Below are 20,744 nucleotides of genomic sequence, written 5' to 3'. Positions count from 1 at the left end.
TTATGTTTTTCAATGATTTGTGCTTTTCACTGAATTTTGGTGGTTTGTGTTTTTCAGTGAATTTGCCCATTTTGACTAATTGTTCAATTTGAGGGCACAGAACTGTCCACAGTAGTCCACCGTTATCCTTTTAATATATGTATGATCTATACTGATGACCTCTCTTTCATTCCTGATATTGGTGATTTGTGTTTTTGTTTTGTTTCGTTTTTTATCTTGGTCAATATAGTTAAGTCGAGCAATTTTATTGATATTTTCAACCAATTAGGTGTTGGTCTTATTGATTTTTCTCTGTCTACTTTTGATTGTATTGATTTCTACTCTTAACATTACTCATTTTATCCTCTACTTACCTCATGTTTACTAATCTTTTTTCAGTTTAAGATAGAAGCTGAGATCATTGACTTAAGATCTTCCATGTTTGCTAGGTAAATAAAGATATAAATTTCCGGGGCGCCTGGGTGGCTCAGTTGGTTAAGCATCCAAACTCTTGGTTTTAGCTCATGATCTCATGGTTTCATGAATTCGAGTCCTGCATTGGGCTCCATGTTGACAGTGCAGAGCCTGCTTGGGATTTTTGGTCTCCCTCTCTCTCTGCCCCTTCCCCACTTATGCTGTCTCTCTCTACCTCAAAATAAATAAATAAACTTAAAAATTAAAAAAAAGATATAAATTTCCTTCTGTGCTTATCTTTAATAGTTTTGTTTTTGTTTGTTTGTTTTACTGCAACCAGCAATAGACGCACACATACCCCAGGCATACAACCAAGAAAAAGAGTTTCACGAAACAATATTTTCCCTTACTATGTGCAATACACTCTGATATTTTCTATTCCATCCCATTGTTTAAGAAATGCTACTCATGACTAAATTGAAGCATAGTCTAGACTTTTTTCTTTTTGCAATGACTTATGTTATTTTAAGATCAGATTGCTGATTATGCCCTGATTACGGTTTGACAGCTCTTCCTGTTTGAGGAGGTCTATTAAATTGTAGTCACTGGCTCAAATCCGGCTCAAATCCTAAGAGAATATGGAAAAGAATTTATCAAACTTTGTCTTAGGGTGAACCTAGCAATTTAGCTAAGATTGTTTCATATAACAATAAACATCTCTTTCTATAATATCCCTAAAGAGAGCTCTGAAGACATTTCAAAGATATTTTTTATCATGAGTATATAGACTTTGGCTTTATTTTAGGGTTTCTATGATTTAAATATTTTATCTGTAACTTTATCCTTACTTAGAGATCAGGGACATTTATTGAGATTCAAACATCCCAAATATTTATGTTTTCATTAATTATCATAATATCCAATGCAGGTAAGTTATAAAATTTGACAGGAAACTTTGCATTTATAAATGAAGAAGTTAGAATTTTAAAGGTCATAAGTATGCCATGCCTCTCAAGAAAAAAATCTAATGTTCTCAATGATGCATTATTACTACAAAAATTGGAGGTGGCAATATAATTGGTTAACACTTTTGGAAAGTAACTTAGCAAGAGCTTAAAAAATTTTTTTTATTTTAACTTGTTTTAATTTTTATTTTTTAAAGTTTACAACTAAATTAGTTAGCATATAGTGCAACAATGATTTCAGGAGTAGATTCCTTAGTGCCCCTTACTCATTTAGCCCATCCCCCCCTCCCACAATGCCTCCAGTAACCCTCAGTTTGTTCTCCACATTTATGAGTCTCTTCTGTTTTGTCCCCCTCCTTGTTTTTATATTCTTTTTGTTTCCTTTCCCTTATGTTTATCTGCTTTGTCTCTTAAAGTCCTCATATGAGTGAAGTCATATGATTTTTGTCTTTCTCTGACTAATTTCACTTAGCATAATACCCTCCAGTTCCATCCACATAGTTGCAAATGGCAAGATTTCATTCTTTCTGATTGCCGAGTAATACTCCATTATATATATATATATATATATATATATATATATATATATATATATATATACCACCTCTTCTTTATCCATTCATCTATCGATGGACATTTGGGCTCTTTCCATACTTTGGCTATTGTTGATAGTGCTGCTATAAACATGGGGTGCATGTGTCCCTTCGAAACAGCACACCTGTATCCCTTGGATAAATGCCTAGTAGTGCAATTGCTGGGTATAGGGTAGTTCTATTTTTAGTTTTTTGAGGAACCTCCATACTGTTTTCCAGAGTGGCTGCACCAGCTTGCATTCCATTAAAATTTTTTTTTAATGTTTATTTATTTTTTAGAGAGATAGAATGTGAGCAGGGGAGGGGCAGAGAGCAAGGGAGACACAGAATCTGAAGCAGACTCCAAGCTCTGAGCTGTCAGGACAGAGTCCCAAACAGGACTTGAACTCACGAACTGTGAGATCATGACCTGAGCGAAGTCAGATGCTCAATCAACTGAGCCACCCAGGCACCCCTAGCAAGAGGTTTAAAAAAATTTTTGTAATAACAAAAACAAGAAAACCTCTTTGACCTGCTGTTTCTATTTCTGCAATTTCACTGTAACAAAATGATTCAAAACATAGAAAAAGCTTTGCGATAGCTTTAAAAAGCATGAAATAAGGAATTGGAAACAAGCTGAATATATCACAATATAGTTAAATAAACCATACAGCATTTTCTTAGAAATATTATGTAGTCATTAAAAAATCTTTACAAAGTTGTGCAACAGCATAGGAAGACATTCATAAAGTAGAATATTCACATATCTATGATTACAACTGTGTAGGAGCCAAAATCCTATGCATAAACACTGGAATTAACAAAAGTGCTTTTACTGTTGGGTTAGAGAAATAAGAGTAAATTTTTTATTTTCCTGTATTTTCCAAATCCTATTTAATAGTACATGAATATTAAAATTTAACATCTACTAAACAAATAAAAATAAAAGTAAACATCTACTGGGGCACCTGGGTGGCTCAGTCAGTTGAGTATCTGGTTCTTGATTTTAGCTCAGGCCATGATCCCAGGGTTATGGGATTGAGCCCCGAGTCGGGCTCCATACTGTACATGGAACCTTCTTGAAATTCTCACTTCCGTCTCTTCCCCCCCCAACATCGCCTGCCCCCCACAGACTCGCTCTCCCTCTCTCTCTCTCTCTCTCTCTCTCTCTCTCGCAAAATAAAATTAAACATCTACTAAAAATGTTGTCTGTTAGGATAATGAAATGGAAAAATATATGACTTAAAAAACAAACTAAGTGTATTTACATTATAGTTATGACTGTTTCAAGTTTGTGGGCCGGGAGGGGGGAGAGAGAGAGAGAGAGGAAGAGAATGAAATAAGATTCAAAGAAAAACACCAAGGGGCGCCAGGATGACTCAGTTGGTTAAGCATCTGACTTGGGCTCAGGTCATGATCTTCCCATTGGTGAGTTCAAGCCCCGCTTTGGGCTCTGTGCTGATACCTTGGAGCCCAGAGCCTGCTTCAGATACTGTGTCTCCCTTTATCTCTGTCCCTCCCCCATTCACACTCGGTCTCTCTGTCTCAAAAATAAATAAAAATGTTTTAAAAATTAAAAAGAAAAAAAAAACACCGAAATACTAGGAAGGATTATATAATGTGAGATGATATTTTTTTCTCCTTATTCTCTAAATTTCCTGTAAGGTATTTATTTGTGTTACTACTATAATAAATGCCTAGCAAGTATTCCTTGCTAATTACCCAGAGGCCCCCTACTTTACCCTGGGGCCTCATCTCAGCTGGCTAGTGGCACTTGCCTTGTATCAAAACAATGAGAGGTCTATAGGGCATTAAAATTCTATTGTGTCGTGTTAGGATTTACTAAGCCCACAGCAAGATTGGAGGCAAAGCTGCTGCAGTGACTTTTCATAATATAGGTGAAAGAATATTGAATAGACCAAGAAACAACTCTGGTTCTATCCTGTGCATTTTTGTCCAGGGAAGTCATTGAACTCTGTTTCCTAATTCCCAAAGTAAAAGGGTCAGATTACATATAAGAAGTTCTAATTGTAGGTCATGTACAGAAAGGTGAGATTAGAAGTCAGACCTGAGTACAAGAGATGCGGGAAATTAGTATAAACTGCAGCAAGACCCCAAGAGTTTGGGAAACCATTTAGTAAGTTTATTAACTCTCAACTAGAAAAATACAGAGTAACTAAAGAAGTCAATGGTGGGTGGGAATAAGAACCTAGGATTTCCCAAAATTCTGGGCAAATGGAGACAAGAAGTCCGAGTAATGGCACATAGCACTTGACAGGGCTTGAACAACACAGGGATTTTTCACTCTATTTATTTATCTATTTATTTGGGAGAGACAGAGACAGAGACAGAGAGAGAGAAAGAGGGCAAGTGCATTCACACACAGAGGAGAGGAGCAGAGGAAAAGAGAATCTTAAGCAGGCTCCATGCTCAGTGCAGAGCCCCAGTAGGGCTCAATCCCTCAACCCTGAGATCATGACCTGAGAGGAAATCAAGAGTCGGGCCACTCAACCAACTGAGCCACCCAGGTGCCCCATGGGTTTTTCACTCTAGCCAAAAGAGAACTTCACAGTAGGAGCTGGGCACATACATGGGGTTTAGGTTGGCACTCCAGGCTAGAATGAGGATGTGGACAACACTGCAGTTCCAGGCATATGAGTGTCCATTGAGAAAATACTGTGATGAAACCCAAAAGTTTCATTTAGTTCTGGGAGTCAAAGTACTTCTCAACTAGCACTGTCCAAAGAACTTTCTCAAACGATGGAAATACTCTTCATCTGTGAGATTCAATACTATATAGTCCCTGGGCATATGGGACTACTGAATACTGGAAATATGCAAGTGCAACCAAGGAACTGAATTTCTAAATTTAATTAATTTAATCTTAAATTTCAATAGCCACACATACAGCCAGTGACTACCATATTGAGCAGGACAACAAAGGCCTAACACAGCCCAAAAGTTCTTTTTAAATATAGACAAAACAGGGTGCCTGGGTGGCTCAGTTGGTTGGGTGACCGACTTCGGCTCAGGTCAAGATCTCACAGTTCATGAGTTCGAGCCCCGTGTCGGGCTCTGTGCTGACAGCTCAGAGCCTGGAGCCTGCTTTGGATTCTGTCTCCCTGTCTCTCTGCCCTATTCCCACTCATGCTCTGTCACTCTCTGTCTTAAAAGTAAGTAAAACATTTTAAAAAATTTTAAAAATGACAGCCAAAACAAACATAATGACACAAGAAAGCTTTTTTTGAATATGAAGAATATTTCATTTTTGTTTGTAGCCTGTATGTATATATATTGTGTGTAGTAATTTAATAGTTCCATAAGAAGTTAAATCAATTCTAGGAATTTTACAAGAATTCAGACCCTTTCCAGAGTAAACTTAGATTAACCACATTCTGAAATACATCTGAAGATGTATTTACCCAAGATGAAGCAGAAGCCATCTTGGCCCCACATGACCTTCTAAACTAAGGAAAAAGTGAGAGACAGCAACAGCAGGGCTGTTGGGCCTGACTGTTCTTGGGCCTGATTTCATCTTGAGTTTAGACTAGATCTGGGCTTTGGAGTTTGGGAGGGCACAACTAGTCTTTCAATGGCCCTCATAATAGAATCAGTGAGTGCAGATAAGGATGTTTCTAATTGTAGATTGTCCCTAAGTTTCCTACAAGCACAATAAATAATAGAACCTGTATGAGAGTCAACTTATAGATTTCTAGACTGGACTCCGGACCGAGAAATCCAGACATATTCTAACATATTCCTACTGTGATAAAATGAAGAAAAGAGATAATCCAATGCCAAAACAGGTTTATTGGTTATTGTACACAGTAGAACGTGAGCACCTTGCAAGTATTCAATATAAAAAGGGCTCCGTACAAGCTGCCTTCCTTTCACCCTAAAAAAGTATACCAACTGGGTGCCTGGCTGGCTTGGTTGGTAGAAAAATGTGTCTCTTAGCCTCAAGTTCGTGAGTTCAAGCCCCATATTGGGTGTGGTCTACTTAAAATGAAAAAAAAAATTTTAATTAAAAAAAAAAAAGTATACCAACTCCAGGCAAAAGAGGGGAATCAAACTTCAAGTTTACATAATAAACATACTCAAAAGAAGCCCCTGCTTTCTTACAAAAATGGACAAAACCTTCTAAAAGTAAAGGGAATCAAAAGAAATTAAAACTGGGATACTGATGCCTGTTAATAACATTAACTAGTGTCTGTCTACGACACAGACAAAACATTAAAATTTTTAAAAAGTCGGTATTTTCTCAGTTTTGAGGTACAATTGATAAATTAAAGTTAATATTTTAGGAAAATGTTACTAAGGAAAAAAAGTACTGGTAAAGTTATCAGTTCCCAATTTTTTTTAAACTTATTGGCAAAAGTTTTACCAACCTTTTTCAGACCAAAAAATACAACAAAAGTCTAAAAGTAGGGGTGCCTGGCTGGCTAGTCAGTAGAGCATGTGACTTCAGATCTTGGGGTTGTGAGAAGGAGCCCCAGGTTGGGCACAGAGCTTAAATTATTAAAAACAAAAAAACAAAAACAAAACAAGAAGTTTAAAAGCATATAGCTTCCAGATACTAAGCCCAAGATTTTTCCCCTCCTCAAATCCTCCAAACCCAAATTATGAGAAATAATTTGCTCTGACCACCGGGAATATTTCCACACAGTGACATAATAAAAAAATTCACTTCTTCCATTATTTAACTTATTCATTCCCATCCTAATCAAATTCCAGGCATGTAGAAGTAAGCAATAGAATATCATTTTCCCTAAGGCGTTCCTTCGTGACTGAGGCAAAACTAAATTTCCAACATGACAAACTTAAGCTCTGAGGAAGGTACTGCTGGTAGAAGAAGTGAGCCACCTTCATGGTCTCAAAAACAAATCACACATTTCTAAGACAGATTTGGAGAGGGATTTATCCAAGAATCAGTTTTCTCCAAGGCTGGACAGGGAGGAAACGTAGGAAACACGGTTTTTCTAAAAGGATGAAAGGTGTCACTTGGAGAGACTCTGGTTTCCTGAGGAAGGGAAGGAGACACTGAAATATCTTGTTTTGTGCATTTTAGATCTTCCTGGTTTTGCACCATCAGTAACTGTTCTATCTCCTCTTTCAAAGATAAACTTGTCTGAAACTCCTGTTTGGGTGTCTTACTGTGTTCTTTTTGAGCTATTCTCTGGTCCTCTAGCCTCTCTGACTCAGGGCAAATGAGTTTATTGATAGAATCCTCGTTGGTTTCTTCCTTCATGGGAGGTACATGTTGAGGTTCTGTTGAAGTTTGTTTATTCTTAGATTCTTCTTTCAGCAAATTTACATGATGAGTTTCATCTAGTACAGAATTTTTACAAAGTAAGGAAAACCCTACTTTTCCCTCTTTCCCTGCTGTCTCTGGCACTGATTTCTTTGGAGGTACCCTTGTCCTTATTAGGAGTCCCTGTGCATTCACCCTATATTCTTTTGCAGCTCTCTCTCTGCGCTGCTTCTGGAAATCCTTGAGTTGAAGAAGCTCTTCTGGAAGCTCCATACATGTAGGCTAAGAAAAGAAAACAACACAAGTCTGCTGTAACCAAACTTCTAAATATGGTCCTTAAAATCACTTGCACTACACTTAAAAGTATTTAGTAAGTGAGGATCAACTCAAATGTGTTCTTATAGCTCCCTCTAGTGTATTCAACTATAGTAGTACTATTTTTTTATTATTAACAAATATATTTTAACTTTATTTTTTTTAAGTTTATTTATTTTGAGAAAGTAGAAAGAGAGAGAGAGAGAGAGAGAGAGAGAGAGAGAGAGAGAGAGCAAGCACACAGGAATGGGGCAGAGAGAGAGGAACAGAATCCCAAGCAAGATCCTCATTGTCAGTGCACAGCCTGATGTAGGGCTCAAACTCATGAACCATGAGATCATGACCTGAGCTCAAGTTGGAGGCTCAACCGAGTGAGCCACCCAGGCGCCCCTTAACTTAAATATTTTGAATCCACAGTTATGTGTGTGTGTGTGTGTGTGTGTGTGTGTGTGTGTGTGTGTGTTATGCATGTGTGTGTGCATGTATAAAGATTACACAATGAGAAGTGTTCCCTCCAACCTGTGGTCCCAATTGCCTTAGCAAGGGCACTTTCTAAAAAGCAATTTCTTATGTAGCCTCCCAAAGATAGACTATGCATCTGTGATTATGTGTGTATAAATATCCTTTACTAAATATTTATCTTCTCATTGGATTGCATTTTTCAATTTTTGTTTTCTCTCAAACTTTTATTTTGATAACTCTTTCTAAAAATTATTTTATACAAATGGTTAACAGTGTTATATATCCTTCTGCATTTTGATTTTTTAAAGTTTCTTTATTACTGAGAGAGAGAGAGAGAGAGAGAGAGAGAGAGAGAGAGAGAGCATGGGCGGGGGAGGAGCAGAGAGAGGGAGACACAGAATCCAAATCAGGCTCCACAATGCAGGGCTCGAACTTGCGAACTGCAAGATCATGACCTGAGCCAAAGTTGGACGCTTAACTGACTGAGCCACCCAGGTGCCCCTGCATCTTGATTTTTTAAGCCATAAAGTTTACCTTGGACATTCTTCTATAGTAGCATTTTTAAGGGCTGTATGGATATGCCATAATTTATTTAACCAAATCCATATAGATGGATATTTGGGTTGTTTCCAGTATTCTGTCATTATATAAATGCTACAATAAAGAACATATTAAGAAAATGTTCTCTTTGTTACACGAGGCAAATAATTTTTCCCAGGTTGCTTGCCTTTTGCCTTTCTTCACAGTATTTTCACCAAACGAAAATTTTAAACTCAAATTTATTCATCTTTTATGATTTCAGGGTATTTCTGCATTACATAGAAAGGCATTCCCTCATACAACTCAGTAGCAAAATAGCAAATGGTAATCCAATTTAAAAATGAATGAAGGACCCGAATTGACGTTTTTTCCAAGAAGACATTCAAATGGCCAATAGGTATATGAAATGTATCTGACATCGCCAATCATCAGGGAAATGCAAATCCAAACCACAATGAGTTGTCACCTCAGACCTGTTAGGATGGCTATTATCAAAATGATGGCAAGAATGTGGAGAAAAGGGAGCTCTTATACACAGGTGGCAGGAATAGAAATTGAATTGGTATAGCTATTATGGAAAACAGTATGGAATTCCTTAAAAAGTTAAAAATAGAACTACCATACAGTCCAACAATCTCACATCTGGGTATATATACAAAGGAAATGACTGCACTATCTCAAAGACATCTGCACTCCCTTTATATTGTAGCATTATTCATAAGAGCCAACTTGTGTCTATCAATGCATGAATGGATAAAAAAAATGTTACTCTCTCTCTCTCTCTCTCTCTCACACACACACACACACACACACACACACACACACACGTACGCACGCACAATGGAATATTATTTAGCCATAAAAAAGAAAAAATCCTGCCATTTGTGACATTGATGCACTTAGAGGGCATTATGCTGAGTGAAATAAACCAGACAGAGAAAGACAAATACTGTATGGTATCACTTATATGTGGAATTAAAAAAAAAAAGCTGATTTCATAGAAACAATAAAATGGGGGTTGCAAGGGGATGGGGCGGGGAAGGGAAAAGAGGGAGATGTAGGTCAAAGGGTGCAAACTTTCAGTTACAAGAAAAATAAATTTTGAAAGTCTAATGTTCAGTATGGTAACTATAGTTAATAATTTGGTATTGTATATTGAAAGTTGCTGAGATCAAATCTTCAGCATTTTCACCATACACGCACAGAGTTAACTATATGAGGTGACAAATGTGTTAATTATCTTAGTGGCAATAATGATTCCCACAATGTATATGTATAGCAAATTTTCACAATGTACGCTTTAACTATATACAATTAATTTTATCAATTATTCCTCAATGAATTGGGGTGGGGGGAAGAAAAGCATTCCTTATTGTGAAATAATTTTCTTTTAATTCTTTTTTCTCCAATAATTTTATAATCTCACTGTTTACATAAATACTTGATCCAAGGAGTTTACTTTGGTAATAAAAGAAATAGTAATCCAACTCTGATCTCCTCCCCTACAATAGTTAGTCAATTGCCTAAAGCCATTTATTGAATAATTATCTTTTTATCATTAATTGGAAATTCTACCTTTATCCCAACTATACTGATAGATATATATTGGAGCTACTGCTGGGTTCTCTACTATTTTCCATTGATCTGCCTACACACGTACCAGTCACAACCTTTTAATTTTTAATTTTTTGTTTGTTTGTTTTTAACTAATCTCTGTACCCAAAGTGGCAAACTCACAGCCCCGAGATCAAGAGTCATATGCTCTACTGGCTGAGCCAGCCAGGCGCCCCACACCTGTTTTATTTAATATAGACTTAAATGTTTTCATAGCTGACAGGATTATTCTTATTTATATTTATCCTTACAAACACTACAATCATAGTTTGCAAAAATAAAGCTGCTGTTAGTATTTTTCTTAGAATAGAGGTAAATTCAAAAGTTAATTCAGGAATAACTCCTTGCTAAAAATACTTAGTGTCACCATTCATTTAAGTCCTCTTATGTCATTCAGTAAGATTTTAATGTTTTCTTTATCTCTATATTTCACATTTCTTATAATATTTATTTCTAGGTATTCTACCTTTTGTTACAATCATATAAGTGGATGTTTTCTCCCATTATGTTTTCTTGCTGTGTGTATGGATGTAGGAAAGGTATCACGTTTTATATCAGTATTCATTTTACTAAATTGTTCCTTTGCGGTAATCTTTTTCCACTGATTTTCTTCAGTTTTCAGTTGTATCATAGGCCAGGCATAATTGTGATTCATCCTGTTCAATTTTTGTAGTTTGTCTTTTTTTTTTCCCTTCAAATTTAATTGGCTAATAGTTTCAAAAAAATGTTAAAGTAGTTGTGGTAGTCACAATTTTTGTATTTTCTTGATATTAATGGGAATGCTGTTAGTGTTCCCAATCAAACATTATGTAGACTTCTTGCTTGTGATATATGTTTTATCAGGCATTCCAACTTTAATCAGTAATGTATATAGAATATTACCAAATTTTTTCAGCACTAAACAGTGAGAACAAAATAAGGTTATAAAACTCCTTAGTTTTATGATGATAAATGAGAGATATTGAAATTCTCCAATCAAACCAGGTATGCAAGAATTTTTATAATTTTTTGTTGTTGTTAAACAGTGAGAGCAAAACACAGGAAAGTTACATTTTTTTCAGCATGCATGAGATAATCATAAGACTTTGTTTGTTCCAGTAAAATGGATAATTTGCTAATAGTAAAGCAGAAACCAGCAGCACGTTAAAAGATACTAAAAGATGTATTAGTATAATACATCTAAGTAGGGATCATACCAAAAATGCTATTACTTTATTTAGGATTTTGCTTCAGTATTCCTAAGTGAAAATGGCTAATAGCAGCAGACTGTAACCCTTTTATGTAAGGAGCCAAATAATAAATATTTTAGCCACAAATGCTCTCTGTTGCATACACTTTTTTTAAACAATCCTTTAAAACTGTAACAACCATTCTTACCTTCGAGCTGCATAAAACAATCTGTGGGCCAGATGTGGCCTCAGGGCTATAGTTTGCCAACTCCAGGTCTACAGTTCTGTTACATTATGCTGGCTTCTTAAAAATTAGTAATTAAATCTTAAATTTATTCATTCCTTGACAGAATATAACTTAATATTGTGAAAAAGTACTCAAGGAGATGAATTAAGCCCAAGCTATAGCCCCTTCAAAAATATTTATTACCAAGTTGGCCTCAGGATTTGCTGTAGCTGTGAAAAGTGGGCATCACTGTGCCCTCCACGAGGACCAAGACAGAAGTGGAAGTCCTAAAAATACAGTCACAGACAGCTGTACCTACCTCGGTGCCTCCCAGGCGATCTGCGGACCCTTCTCGATAGGTGTTTAGATAACCATCCACAAGGGTGGTTAGGTCAGACATCATCTCATCCAGGAGTACCAAACGAAGGGGTAGTAGGTAGGTAGCCTCTAGGGCCAAAATTTTCAGTAAAGATGGTGAAAGAGGTCGTGTGAACCACACTTCTGGATTTTCCTAGAAACACCAAAACAATTTTCTCTGAATAATAAGCAAAACTTTAAAGAAAGTAAATGTTTATTCAAGAGTTGCTTAGGAGTTACTGTCATTTTCTTCAGTTATTATCTTCTATCTTCACACTCTGGCTAGCCTTCCGAAAATATACACACACAATTCACGTATGTATGAGTGTGTGTACGTTAGAGGGAAAAGATGGAGTGGGAGGGTGAGAGAAAGAGAGAGATGGATCAATCAATTGATCCATCAATCAATCAGGACTTCTCATTCAAAACTGAAGTAGACTTAATTATAGGACCAAAACTGAGGCCAATATAGTCATGACCTAAGTTTGTAGGCAGAGCTATTAGGAACTAAGGAAAATTTACCTTACTTTTGGAGAAATAATTGGGATGATTTTTCTTCCATCACCTTAATCCATATTCCCAACAATATGGGAATTCTCTTCCCCTGGAGAATTGCAAATTTATTTCAGAGTACAAATCTGAATCCTGGCTTTTATTCACTTGAGATCACAAACTATTTCCATTTGAAACAATTAAGATTTTGGCAATGCTCATATGCTTACATAACAACTGTCAGTTGTCTATATAATATGATGATAATCCTGCTCACAAAACACTTGAAAAAATTAATGTCATGTGGGACATTCTTTAATACCCACCTGAATCAATTTTTGTCTCTCTTCCAGAAAGGAGAGATATTTAGGGGCTACTTTAAGGTGTCTGATTAAACTCTCCTGTAAAGAACTGATGCAATTTGGAAGAAAGCCACCTGTTTCCATGGAAAACTGAAGGACATCTGCTACCTGTGGCATTAAAAAAAAAAAAAAAAAGACTTGTCTGTACAATATAGAATATTTATAGAGACCTATCTCATGGCATAAATAGAAATATATTTAGAAAAATGTCATTAAATACCATTTTCCCCAAAGACCCACATGATAGATAATGCCAACAGAAAAGATGTTCAGTCAACTTATTCTAAAAAATTAGGAGGAAAAAAAAAGGAAAAGGATCACCCAACTTTAATGTATCCTTGTCTACTTTGTCTTCTACTCCTTTTATTTGCCTGCCTTACAGTTATCTATTACTCTTTGGTGCCTTTAGACAATGGAGAAAGGAAAATAAATTTCAATAAGTGTTTGTATTACTTATCAGCAACTCTGGGAAAGTGTTGGTAAGGAAAGCGAATACAATTAAGAAATGGAAGGGCAGGGGCGCCTGGGTGGCTCAGTCGGTTAAGCGTCCGACTTTGGCTCAGGTCATGATCTCACAGTCCGTGAGTTCGAGCCCCGCGTCGGGCTCTCTGCTGACAGCTCAGAGCCTGGAGCCTGTTTCAGATTCTGTGTCTCCCTCTCTCTGACCCTCCCCCATTCATGCTCTGTCTCTCTCTGTCTCAAAAATAAATAAACATTAAAAAAAAATTAAAAAAAAAAAAAAAAAAAAGAAATGGAAGGGCACCTGATTGGCATAGTTGGTAGAGCATTCGACGACTCTTGATCTCAAGGTTGTGAATTGAAACCCCATGCTGGGTGTAAAAATAACTCAAAAATAGTAAAATCTTTAAAAAAATTAAGAATTGGACATATTATTTAATCTGTGTGTGGCAGGCTAAATAATGGCCCCCAGAGACATCCATATCCTAACCCCTGGAATCTGTCAATGTTATCTTATATGGCAAAATGACTTTGTAGGAGTGATTAAGGTAAGGATATTGAGGTAGGGAGATTCTCTTGAATTATATGGGTGGGCCCTAAATGTAACAATAAGAGGGAGGTGCAGAGAGATTTGATTATAGTCACGGGAGAAGGCGATCGGGTGATAGAAGCAGAGGTTGCAGTGGTGCACTCTGAAGATGGCAGGAGCCACAAGCCAAAGAATACAGGTAACACCTGAAAAGGCAAAGAAAGAGACTCCCCTCAGAGCCTCCAAAAGAAACCAACCCTGCTGACATCTTGACATTAGTTCAGTGAAAATGATTTCAGACTGCTGACCTCCAGAACTGTAAAAGAGTAAATTTATTTTGCTTTAAGCTGCTAAATTTGTGGTGGTTTGTTACAAAAGCAATAGGAAATCAATACATTGTGTTAAAGGGAAAAAATTGGAAAAATTCTGAATTCTTGCTTCCTGTACTATGGAAATGTGAAAAGAAAATAAGGAAAGATATGCCAACGTCTCCATATGGGGTCTAATCAAGAAGCCTAACGTGCTGACAGCTCAGAGCCTGGAGCCTGCTTCGGATTCTGTGTCATCCTCTCTCTCTCTGCCCTCTTGCACTTGTGCTCTCTCTCTCTCTCTCTCTCTCTCTCTCAAAAATAAACATCAAAAAAAAAAAAAAAAAAAAGAAGCCTAATGGCCTCAGGAGAACAATGAGAAATTCTCTTACATTAAAAAAATTTAATTTAATTCAAAGTTTATTTATTTGAGAGAGGGATGGAGAATGAGTGGGTGAGGGGCAGAGAGAGAGGCAAACAGAGAATCCCAAGCAGGCCCCTTGCTATCAGTGTAGAACCAGATGCAGGGCTTGAATTCATGAACCGTGAGATCATAACCTGAGCCAAAACCAAGAATCGTACTCTTAACTGATTGAGCCGCTGAGGCACCCCCATTTTATTTATTTATTTATTTATTTATTTATTTATTTATTTATTTATGTTTATTTATTTTTGGAAGAGAAAGAGAGAGCATGAGCAGGGGAGGGGCAGAGAGAGGGAGACACAGAATCTGAAGCAGGCTCTAGGCTTTGAGCTGTCAGCACAGAGCCCGATGTGGGGCTCGAACTCACAAACCGTGAGATCATGACCTGAGCCAAAGTCAGATGCTTAACCGACTGAGCCACCCAGGTGTCCCTGCCACATTTTATTTTTTTTAAAGAAGTTTTTATTTTTTAATTTTTTAAATGTTATTTATTTATTTATGAGACAGAGAGAGAGAGCAAGCAGGAGAGGGGCAGAGAGAGAGAGAGAGAGAGAGAATCCCAAACAGACTCCACGCTGCCAACACAGAGTCCAATGAGGGGCTCAGACCCACAAACCATGAGATCATGACCTGAGCCAAAATCAAGAGTCAGATGCCCAACTGACTGAGCCACGCAGGCGCCACTTAAATTTTTTTGAAAGAGAGCACACACACACACACACACACACACACACACACACACATGCATGAACGTGTGCACACAAGCAGGCGAGGGGCAGAGGCAAAGAATCTTTTTCTTTTTATATACATATTTATTTTTGAAAGAGAGAAAGTGGGAAGGAGGGACAGAGAGACAAGGAGACAGAGGATCCAAAGTGGGCTGAGAGCAGAGAGCCTGAGGCGGGACTCAAACTTACAAACCAGGAGATAGTGACCTGCGTCAAAGTTGGACGTTTAACTGACTGAGCCACCCAGGCACCCTTCTCTCTTACATTTTGGAGGAAGCCAGACATAATCTCCATATAGTGAAAGATCCTGAAAGAGGGTCCAAGGAACATGTAAACAAGAGAAATGGTATAAAGTTCATCATGAGCAGATATATAAAGAGCAAACATGAACTACATTTAACAACATAAAATTGAACTTTTAGGAATATCTGCTAAAAATAATTGGCTAGGGGACACCTGGGTGGCTCAGTTGGTTAAGCATCTGACTCTTGATTTGGGCTCAGGTCATGATCTCATGGTCATGAGATTAAGTCCCATGTTGGGCTCCCTGATGAGCATGGAGCCTGCTTAGGATTCTCTCTCCCTCTCTCTCTCTCTTTCTCTCTGCCCTTCTCCCCCACTTGCCTGCACTCTCTCTCACTATAATAAACAGTTTTTAATTTAAACATTTTTGTTTTTTATTTAAAAAATTTTTTTTTAATGTTTATTTTTGAGAGACAGAGCGTGAGCAGGGGAGGGGCAGAGAGAAAGGGATACACAGAATCCAAAGCAGGCTCCAGGCTCTGAGCTGTCAGCACAGAGCCTGATGCGGGGCTCAAACTCACGGACTGTGAGATCATAACCTGAGCCGAACTCAGATGCTTAACTGATTGAGCCACCTGGATACCCCAAAAATTTTTTAAAAATTAAAAAAAATATGGGTGCCTGAGTGGCTGTCATTTAAGCGTCTGACTTCAGCTCAGGTCATGACCTCCCAGTTCTGAGTTCCAGCCGCATATTGGGCTTTGCACTGACCGTGCAGAGTCTGCTTGGGATTGATTCTCTCTCCCTCTTTCTCTCTGCCCCTCCCCCACTTACACGCGCACATGTGCATGCTCTCTCTCTCTCTCTTTCTCTGAGTGAATAAACTTAAAAATTTCTTTAAGAAAAAAAAAAAAGAGGTGAAAGTGGGAGAGAGCCAAAGCATAAGAGACTCTTAAAAACTGAGAACAAACTGAGGGTTGATGGGGGGTAGGAGGGAGGGGAGGGTAGGTGATGGGTATTGAGGAGGGCACCTTTTGGGATGAGCACTGGGTGCTGTATGGAAACCAATTTGACAATAAATTTCATATATTGAAAAAAAAATAAAAAATTTCTTTAAATTGGCTGGGGCATAGAGATTATTTAAAATATAGTAATAGGGGCGCCTGGGTGGCGCAGTCGGTTAAGCGTCCGACTTCAGCCGGGTCACGATCTCGCGGTCCGCGAGTTCGAGCCCCGCATCGGGCTCTGGGCTGATGGCTCAGAGCCTGGAGCCTGTTTCTGATTCTGTGTCTCCCTCTCTCTCTGCCCCTCCCCCATTCATGCTCTGTCTCTCTCTGTCCCAAAAATAAATAAACGTTGAAAAAAAAAATTAAAAAAAAATAAAATATAGTAATAATAATAATAATAAAATGAGGGATGACTGTGTAACTCAGTCAGTTGAGTGTCTACTTCAGCTCGGGTCATGATCTCACATTTCGGTTCCTAAGTTTGAGCCCCACATCAGGTTCAGTGCTGTCAGTGCAGAGCTGGCTTTGAATCCTCTGCCTCCTTCTCCCTCTGCCCTTCCCCCACTGATGTGCACGTGCTCTCTCTCTCTCTCCCTCAAAAATAAGTAAACATTTAAAAAAAGATAACTGGCTAACTCATTATTTTAAACCTCTCCAAAGGCACTAGGCTTATGTATTCAACATGTCCCTTTAACTGGCATAAACCTAGAAGACTAGAAGAACCTAAAGAAAACATAATGAAAACTAGTGGTTTTACTATTCTCACAGCCAAACAAGAAACACACATGAGCTCTAAGAGCTAGTTAGTATAAGCTAAAGATTTCTTATTTCTCTAGAGTTCTTTAGAGCAGAGAAAAACCATATATATTCAGGCTATTTTGGCCTAGAATAGGCTTTGGGGGCATATCTAAGACAACCTGCTTCTCTGAGCTACATGCTGACTAGCCATCAATCCTAACTGATACATATGTGCTAAAGGCACAGATGTGATTATTCACCTCACATTAAGTGATTCATGTCAGACTTCTGAATGACCTCCAAATCCTTTGAGTTTTTGAATGCTGTAGAATATTGAGCTTGCTTCTTTTTTTTAATTTTGAGATTTTATTATTATTATTTTTTAAGTAATCTCTACACCCAGCGTGAGACTCAAATCCATGACTCTGAGATCAAGAGTTACATGCTCTACCAACTGGGCCATCCAGGTGCCCCAGAGTTTGCTTCTTAGTTGACAAATTCTGGAGCAAAATGAGGGGAAAAAATCCTAAATAATTTTAAGTAACTTTTCTGTAGTGCTTTCACAGTTCACCAAATGACAAGTGGACAAGAATGAGGCACACACAAAAATTCAATCACTCATCAGATAACCCCTATTTCCTATAAAAGCTATATATGCTGGACTGAATCTATGGTTTCCCTGCATGTACCTGTGTGTCAAAGACATTATTCAGCAAAATTCCATACTGATGAGAGAGGCAATCAGAAAGCCAACGACAATCATGGATAACCTAAGGAATCAGAAGACAAAGACAGAGTAATTAGAACCTGGTTGCTAATCTTAATAGCTGAGGAATCAGCTTACACACTCACCTTCAAAATTCTCTTGTCTTCTAATACCATCTGAAGTCCATTGTTGAAAGCACGACTTCCCAGAAGGAAAATGTCAAATAAGTAAACTCGGCTATTTGTGGCTACCTACAAAAGACCATCCAGACATACAAAGGATAAAAAAGAACTAGGGAAGGGGATCTGAGGATCAAGAAAGACATGTGATAAAATATTTCACATCCTCACTTTTATTTTTTTTAAGTTTTATTTATTTATTTTGAGACAGACAGTCTCTGGGGAGAGGGCAGAGAGAGAGGGAGAGAGAGAATCCCAAGCAGGCTCCTCACTGCCAGTGCAGAGCCCAACACAGGGCTCGAACCCATGAACCACGAGATTATGACCCCAGCCAAAATCATGAATCAGATGCTGGGGTGCCTGGGTGGCTCAGTCAGTTGACTGTCTGACTTTGACTCAGGTCATGATCTCAGGGTTTGTGGGTTCGAGCCCCACATGAGGCTCTGTGCTGACAGCTCAGAGCCTGGAGCCTGCTTCAGATTCTGTGTCTCCCTCTCTCTCTCTGCCCCTCCCCTGCTCACATTCTGTCTCTCTCTCTCAAAAATGAATAAACATTTAAAAAATTAAAAAAAAAAAGAATCAGATACTCAACTGACTGAGCCCCCCAGGCGCTCCTCACATCCTCACTTTTTTTTTTTTTTTTTTTGGTTTATTTGAGTGAGAGACACAGAGCCCAAACAGGGGCGGGGCAGGGCACAGACAGAGTAGACACAGAATCCAAAGCAGGCTCCAGGCTCTGAGCTGTCAGTGCAGAGCCAGATGTGGGACTCGAACTCATGAACCATGAGATCATGATCTGAGCCAAGGTCAGACGCTTAACTGAGTCACCGAGATGCCCCTCTCAGATTGTCACTTTTAAAGTAAATAATAGGTACTCAGTGATTCTTAGGAAAAAGAAGTTTAAATTAATCTAAGAAAAACTATCACTGATTTTTCAAAAGAACAGAAAGAGACACAAGCTAGTGGATTTACCTTTTGCTTTTTACAATCTCAAACTTAATGTTTTACCTTTCACGCATGGCATTTTAGCAATCCAAGGATTATAGGTTGAAAGGGAATGAACAGCATTTCATTGTTAATAACAAAAAATGCTATTTCTGAGTCTCATAATATGCATGGTTGTGTTAGGTGTTACATAAAATTACTCATAAAAAGGGCATGTGGGTGGCTCAGTTGGTTGAGCCTCCGACTCTTGTATTGGTTCAGGTGGTGATCTTGCAGTCGTGAGGTCAAGGCCCACATCAGGCTCCAAGCTCAGTGAGGAGCCTGCTTGGGATTCTCTCTCTCCCTCTCTTTCTGCCCACCCCCAACCCAAGCACATACGCACATACTCTCTCTCAAATAAAGATGAAAAAAAATACTACTCATAAGACAAGATCTCTGCCCTTTAGCAGTTTTAAAAAGGCAACAAATAAAGTGCCACAAATGGTAGGATGTGAAACGTGGCTTTTTAGATCAATTTTATACAATTATAAGAATTTCAGATTGTTTCTGATCATAAAGGTCACAAAGGCAGTACTATATTGCTGGATAATCTACTAAGTCAGAGAACGAAGGCAAAGAGAGATCAAACAAGGTCTAGAGAGCCAGCGACATGGCAGTCTAATGCCATCTTTGTCATTTTAGGAGCTGTTGATATAGCTACAATTTCCAGGCCTACCTGGCACCCATTCTCAGATCTTTCATGTTGTCTGCTAGAATATGACACTTAAAACAGACACTCCCTGTGTTTTCTCTACTTCCTTAACTATACGAACTGAATAGGCACATTATAAAAGTATGGAGAGTTGGGGCGCCTGGGTGGCGCAGTCGGTTAAGCGTCCGACTTCAACCAGGTCACGATCTCGCAGTCCGTGAGTTCGAGCCCCGCGTCAGGCTCTGGGCTGATGGCTCAGAGCCTGGAGCCTGTTTCCGATTCTGTGTCTCCCTCTCTCTCTGCCCCTCCCCCGTTCATGCTCTGTCTCTCTCTGTCCCAAAAATAAAATAAAAACGTTGAAAAAAAAAAAGTATGGAGAGTAATTCTCTGCTAGACTATAAACTCTGTGAGAGAACAGATTCACCACTGCACATATATCAACTAGAACAGAACTAGGAGCATGGATAGCTTAGACATTTCTTCGGTGAACCAATGCATGCCACACATTGCTCCTTTCCATTTTTCATATGCAAACAATGTATATGGTTCTGAGAATATGCCTTCAGTTCTATATCCTGCTGTTTTCCACTCATAACTTTTCAAACATTTTTCTACATTGTACTCGTCATTAATTTTTGGCAGCTGTGTAAGATCTATCAAATCTACAGTAATGTCTCCTATTGTTAACTAAAGTGGTTTCTGATTTTTCACCATAAAATGATGCCAAGAGACTAGGTTCTCACATAATTTTTTTCATATTTTGAATTGAATTATTTAGGATACATACTTCAGTGTAACCCTGAGAAGTGGGCAGATAGCCAATAATAATAAAATTGATAATCTCAATAGGTAGAGGTAGTTCCTGACTCAAAGAATATTCAGCCTGTTTTCTTGCCTCCCCTTAAAAACTGATGCTGCCGAGGTTGATCCAAAGCCCATCCTATAACTTTTCAAGGCTCACTACAAACATCTTTTGACATAATTGGGATCCTTACCTGACATCTCCCAGGTCCACAAAAATGAAAATGATGTGGCAGAATACTGCTGTGGAATGCTACCAACCAGGAGG

General features: G+C 38.2%; 1 protein-coding gene across 4 annotated transcripts in view; it reads right to left on the bottom strand.

The window, feature by feature from the left end:
• Positions 1-777: 777 nt before the first annotated feature.
• The window catches only part of EXD1 (exonuclease 3'-5' domain containing 1), a 43,007-nt gene continuing 23,040 nt past the window's right edge, over positions 778-20,744 (bottom strand). For 2 of the 4 annotated variants that reach the window (XM_045059518.1, XM_023255479.2), the window contains exons 8-13: positions 18,007-18,111; positions 17,844-17,924; positions 13,823-13,912; positions 12,683-12,826; positions 11,827-12,018; positions 5,721-7,463 (exon numbers count right to left, since the gene is read on the bottom strand). In XM_045059518.1, the coding sequence (XP_044915453.1) occupies positions 6,825-7,463; positions 11,827-12,018; positions 12,683-12,826; positions 13,823-13,912; positions 17,844-17,924; positions 18,007-18,111 (1,251 nt within the window). In that variant the 3' untranslated portion in view covers positions 5,721-6,824. Of the gene's footprint in view, positions 1,022-5,720; positions 7,464-11,826; positions 12,019-12,682; positions 12,827-13,822; positions 13,913-17,843; positions 17,925-18,006; positions 18,112-20,744 lie in introns of those variants that run through there. The other 2 variants (XM_045059519.1, XM_006932635.4) reach the window with 2 other exon arrangements.

Source organism: Felis catus, chromosome B3 (genome assembly GCF_018350175.1).
Source record: "Felis catus isolate Fca126 chromosome B3, F.catus_Fca126_mat1.0, whole genome shotgun sequence".
Classification (NCBI taxonomy): Eukaryota; Metazoa; Chordata; class Mammalia; order Carnivora; family Felidae; genus Felis; species Felis catus.
This window is presented reverse-complemented; position numbering and strand designations above follow the sequence as displayed.